General features: G+C 35.4%; 1 protein-coding gene across 8 annotated transcripts in view; it reads right to left on the reverse strand.

Annotated features, from left to right (window-relative positions):
• LOC128638537 (cyclin-dependent kinase 11B) overlaps positions 1 to 5,229 on the reverse strand; it is a 120,378-nt gene extending 115,149 nt beyond the window's left edge. For 6 of the 8 annotated variants that reach the window (XM_053690554.1, XM_053690549.1, XM_053690555.1 and 3 more), the window contains exons 1-2: positions 5,072 to 5,229; positions 1,438 to 1,566 (exon numbers count right to left, since the gene is read on the reverse strand). In XM_053690554.1, the coding sequence (XP_053546529.1) occupies positions 1,438 to 1,545 (108 nt within the window). In that variant the 5' untranslated portion in view covers positions 1,546 to 1,566; positions 5,072 to 5,229. Of the gene's footprint in view, positions 1 to 1,054; positions 1,157 to 1,437; positions 1,568 to 4,980 lie in introns of those variants that run through there. The other 2 variants (XM_053690548.1, XM_053690550.1) reach the window with 2 other exon arrangements.
• Positions 5,230 to 6,000: the final 771 nt, after the last annotated feature.

Below are 6,000 nucleotides of genomic sequence, written 5' to 3' on the forward strand. Positions count from 1 at the left end.
GAAGGAATCTTGTTTTTACTAAACATTTGAGTTGTGTGCCTCAAGAGGTACTAGGGGCAAATGAGATAAAGTCACTGTATACAGAGCTCTCTGAGCGCCCTCCCACTCTTGACCTACATATAAGTGCAGCTGAATTAGAGAAACAAGTAGTTTGGGCAATTGGCCACGTAAAAGGTTAAAAATTCTAGACACAACTGTAAACAGCATTATATGTTAAAGGGACACTGAACCCACATTTTTTCTTTTGTGATTCAGATAGAGCATGACATTTTAAGCAACTTTCTAATTTACTCCTATTATCAAACTGTCTTCATTCTCTTGGTATCTTTATTTGAAATGCAAGAATGTAAGTTTAGATGCTGGACCATTTTTGGTGAACAACCTGGGTTGTTCTTGCTGATTGGTGAATAAATTCATCCACCAATAAAAAAAATGCTGTCCAGGGTCCAGAACCAAAAAAAAAAAGCTTAGATGCCTTCTTTTTCAAATAAAGATAGCAAAAGAACAAAAGTAAATTGATAATAGGAGTAAATTAGAAAATTGCATGCTCTGAATCACAAAATAAAAAATTTGGGTTCAGTGGTCCTTTAAGACAGTGGTCAACAAATCTTTTTTAAATGTAGGAGACAGTAAGAATATTTAGGAGCCAGGTACACTTTTTAGAGACAGACAGTGATATTTGTATATAGATATATGGAGAATAACCCAAGGAGTTAGGAGCCAGGTAAAATTCTAGGAGCCAGTGGCTTCCAGGCTCCTGGGTTTGTCAAACCCTGTGTTAAAGACCTGTACAAATCTTTGTTGGCTTTTTTTTTTTTAAATAATGTCATCTAGTGCAACTAATATAATTAAAATCAGGATGTGGCAAATCCAAGAGACAGGTCGCCACAGCTCCTTAAATCTTACCTTTTGTATGTATTTTACATATATTAATATACAAACACCCTTGTGTGGTTTATAAAGTCTATGGCTAGCACCTAAGCCCTTAATTACATGCACTCTAACATAAGTAAGATGATAAACAGAAGCATCTTAGTATGGTTAGAACACTTACCGGGCTTAGCATTTTGTATAAAATTAAAAGTTCTTGATGCTTTGAAATCCTGCGTGATTTTGTATTTCTCCTTTGTTAAAACTGCATGACATTGCCTTCCCACTAGTTGAAAAAGGACCAAATTAAATATAATCACAACATCTTTGATGTTTCTCAGCTAATTATTGTGTGTGTACATAAGTAATTAAAAAGCCCAATTGCTGAGAAGCATCTCATAATATGTTCACACAGAACCAGGAAAGAAGACAACTGAAAAACTGATTGATTAAGTATATTAGAAGAAAGGTTGTAACCATTCCAAAATGCTTCTCTAGATATTTAGAGTAAAAAGGGTGATTAAATGTGTTTTAAGGATATAATCAGATTTAAAACCAATCACTCACATTTTTGTTGTGCTTCGACTCCTTTTCTTCTTGCTCTTTCCGTCTTTTCTTTTCCTGCAAAATCTCGTCCAGTGTTTTTACTTTCCAGGTGTCTTTTTCATCCCCCATTTGGAGTGGAACAACCTAAAGCTATGAAAGTTATAAAACCATTATTACTAATTTCACCATGGCACAAAACGGATAATCTTTACCAGGGTATGGTGGATAACAATCAAAGGATTTTTTTTTATTATTATTATTAAAATGTTTTGGAGGAAAAAAACTATCAAAAAATAGTTTCATCGTAAAATATATATTTATTTTAAATTTTATAGCAAGAGCCTGTATATTTATGGCTGTAATGTTTAATTTTTTTGGTAAATTAAAGGGATACTAAACCCAATTTTTTGTATTTCATGATTCAGATAGAGCATGAGATTTTAAGCACCTTTCTAATTTACTTCTATTATCAATTTCTCTTTGTTCTCATGCTATCTTGATTTGAAAAAGCAGTACTGTAAGCTTTAGAGCCAGACCATTTTTTGTTCAGCACATGGGTAGCACTTGCTGATTTGTGGCTAAATGTAGCAAACCAATCAGCAGCTCTACCAAGGTGCTGAACTAAAAAATGGGCCGGCTCCTAACCTTTTATTACTGCTTTTTCAAATCAAGATAACATGAGAACAAATAAAAATTGGTAATAGGAGTAAATTAGAAAGTTGCTTAAAATTGCATGCTCTATCTGAATCATGAAAGAAAAAATGAGGGGTTAGTATCCCTTTAAAGGACCAGTAAATACAGTAATTTGCAAAATCACCAAATGCACAATAAAAAGACAATGCAATAGTACTTAGTCTAAAATTTAAAATAAGCAATAGATTTTTTTTTCTGATAAGTTTCAAAGTTATGTCTATTTCTACTGCTCCTGTATCAGCCAATCTCAAATGCATACATGTGTATTCTGCGACTTCTTGCACATGCTCGGTAGGAGCTTGTGACTCAAAAAGGGTAAATATAAAAATACTGTGCACACTTTGTTAATAAAAAGTAGATTGGAAAGTTGTTTAACGTTGAATGCTACATCTGAATCATGAAAGTTTAATTTTGACTTGAGTGTCCCTTTAATCTATTCACAAAGTCATGCTCTGCCAGAGGTTTCTGTAAGATTATTTTGGGCATTTTATCTTGAAGAGATTATTACATATTATTTGTGCTGTAGTCCTCATAACTGAATTTTTGTTGGCAGAAATAACATGCAGGGTTGACAAAGAGACATGAAAGGGGCATTTTCTCATGAAAGAAAAACTTGGTTTTCAGATAGAGCATTCAATTTTCCCATTTCAGATTTGTTCTATTATCAAATATGCTTCATTCGCTTGGTATCCTTTGTTGAAGGAGAGCAATGCTCTACTGGGCCTAGCTGAACACATTTGGTGAGTGACAAGCAGCTAGCTCACAGTAAGTGCATTGCTTCTGAGCCTACCTATGTATGCTTTTCAACAATAGATACCAAAGGAACAAAGCAAATTAGATAAGAGAAGTAAATTGGAAAATTGGAAAATATTGCATGTTCTTTCTAAACCACAAAAGTTTAATTTTGACTTAAAGGGACAGTCAACTGCCACAAGAATTTGTTGTTGTTTAAAAAGATAGATAATCCCTTCATTATCGATTCCCCAGTTTTGCATAACCAACAGAGTTATAACACACTTTTTACCTTGGTGATTACATTGTATCTAAGCCTCTGCAACCTGCCCTCTTATTTCAGTTCTTTTGAGAGACTTGAATTTTAGCCAATCAGTGCTCACTCCTAGGTAACTAATGAACGACCTCTTGTGGTGAAAAACTGTCAAAATGCATTCACATAAGAGGTGGCCTTCAAGGTCTAAGAAATTAACATATGAGCCTACCTAGGTTTAGCTTTAAACTAAGAATACCAAGAGAACAAAGTAAAATTGGTGATAAAAGTAAATTGGAAAGTTGTTTAAAATTACATGCTCTATCTGAATCATGAAAGTTTATCTTGGACTTGACTGTCCCCCCAGAGACAGAACTTTTTTTCACTTTCTGCAATGACCCTATTTTAGTGAAAATTTGTCAGTTACACTAAAGCACCAGATCAATTGCAATGTGTTGTTAACTGGAGAAAAGCAATATTTAAAGTTGTATAATCGAGTGCAGTAGTTGAAAATTGCATTGCAAATTAGCTGCAGACAAAAAAAGTAATTGTAAAAAGTCTCTTGAATTAATTTGTTTCCTTTTCTCTTAGTCTAACATACAAATGTAGTAACTAAAAAGGTGCATTGCTAATACGAACATCTTACAAACAGAGGAAAACAGCTTTGCAGACTGTGAAAAGCTAGGAAACAAGCTTGCAAAAATCTCAGAGCTGGACAACAATCAATGCACTGCTGCTTTGCAGCACTACTGCATATTTGACTGTTGTCTTCAAACAGCACTTTGCTCTGGATGCACTGTGTAAAGGAAAACTTATACAATGTAGCCAGAGAACAGCTCTGTTTAAAAAGAACAGTCTAATGTTGAGCTGCACTGAAAAGTTAAAGTGCTAACAGTTCCTGCTCTTTCTGCAGACATGCTGCATTTTCTGTGATGACTCTCAGATCACTCTATGTTCTGCCTTGGGGACTGTCCCTTTAATGTCATTGCTCCCCTGCAAATATGTACACAGAATTAACCCATACTAAATTTCAAGAAACTCAATGAATAGAAGAATGTTTGGAGTGGAATAAATCTGCACAAGGACCTAACGTGTGAGGAGGTGGGGCAAGCATTTAAAATTGTTGGAAAATAAAATTCTAAACAATACCAATATTTAAATATATATAAAATAACACACCCATCACTACTTCTCATATAGTAACTGCAGACCTGAAATACAATTTTCACAAAGATCTGCATCACCGTTATAAAAACACACAAATATCTTAGAGAGAGAGTAAAGTCAAGAATTAACTTTTGTGATTCAGATAGAGCATACAACTTTCTTCTGTTGTCAAATTTGCTTTTTGTTCTCTTGGTATCTTTTATTGAAGAGTAAAACTAAGTAGGCTCATAAAAGCCTCAGGAGTGTGCATGTGTCTTTAGTACTCTATGGCAGAAGTGCTTTGCAACATTGTATAACACCGCTACAAGTAATGTTGCAAAACACTGCTGAGTACTAAAGACTCATTACAGAAGTAAATTGAAAAGTTGTTTAAAATTGCATCATGAAAGTTTAATTTTGACTTTACTGTTCCTTTAAGCACTCTATTGGGAAATGTGGTGACCAAGTGAATTATGAAAGTAATAAACCTGGGGGCAGCATTTTACCAGCCCTGAAGTCATATACTCAAGATTCTAAAGTTACATGCAGAGACTGGACACACTAACATAACGCTTCAATATTTCTGCATGCCAAGTTAAATCTGGGCGGGGAATTCGCTTTAGAAGCATGGTCAGTGGAAAAGACACAGTTAAAAAATGTCATATCAGAACAGAAAACGCTTATTACTAAAGTTCTCCTGGCCATTTACATACAACAGTCTGTAACCTACTGTTGCCTACCCTTCCGTTTATCCGCGCTCTGTTCGTGTCAAGTGATAAAAAGCACCAGGCCGGTATAACACCCACACACAAATCTGACTTTAATACATACAGCGGTCCTGTGTGTGTGCGCCCTGCAGACAGCACAAACAGCCGCCAATTTGGGTTGCCTTCCGCTATCCCTCAGAATCTTTATTCGCCGAACACTACCAAAGAAAAGCGATTCTCCAGGCCTCCCGGCTCATACAATGTACGTCACTTCCGTAGCGAAGATATCTGTCGCAGTGGTAGAGTAACAGAGAAGATTGGGGTAGCAATCACTTCCTGTATTGACAGCCCCAGTGCATTGTAGGGCAGTCTTGGGAAGACTGACGGTATTGTTTTGATACCCAAGCACATACAACAATTATACATTCCCATATCTAAAGCGTTACAGAAGGAAGCGCACACTATTAAAGATTTATTGTAACATTTGCTATATGGTCCCTTATCTAAAATGTTAAATTAAGGAGGGACGTGCTAAGGCAATTGTAATATTTGCTGCTGGCAATTGTAAAATTTGCCCACCTGAAGTTAGACACTTTTTCTTTATTAGTTATTCATTATTCAACATTTAATGGTGATTTTTAAGTTAAAAACAAAGAAAAAAAATATAAAAAAAATAAGCTTTATGTCACTTAGTGACCCAACCATACCCCTGACTGAGCATAACAACAAAATAATATCAAAGTTAGGAATCTAACTATGGGATAAAGACCCCTCAGGAGCTTCCTAGATGGACTGCCCCTATTCACTCTCATAGGTGATAATGGCAAACATATATTGTGTATAAACATGATCTGACTTATAAAAACTAGGTTTTGTGTCAGTGACTACTACCCAAGTATACCACAGACTGAGTAGAATTAAATGACACCAAAGTTAAGACCCTAACTTGGGGGTAGGAACCCCTCAAGAGCCCCTTGTATACACTGCCCCTATGCACAAATAGATGATAATGCAAATACATACATCACATAAAGACATATAAAACTAGGCTTT

Source organism: Bombina bombina, chromosome 8, assembly GCF_027579735.1.
Source record: "Bombina bombina isolate aBomBom1 chromosome 8, aBomBom1.pri, whole genome shotgun sequence".
NCBI lineage: Eukaryota > Metazoa > Chordata > Amphibia > Anura > Bombinatoridae > Bombina > Bombina bombina.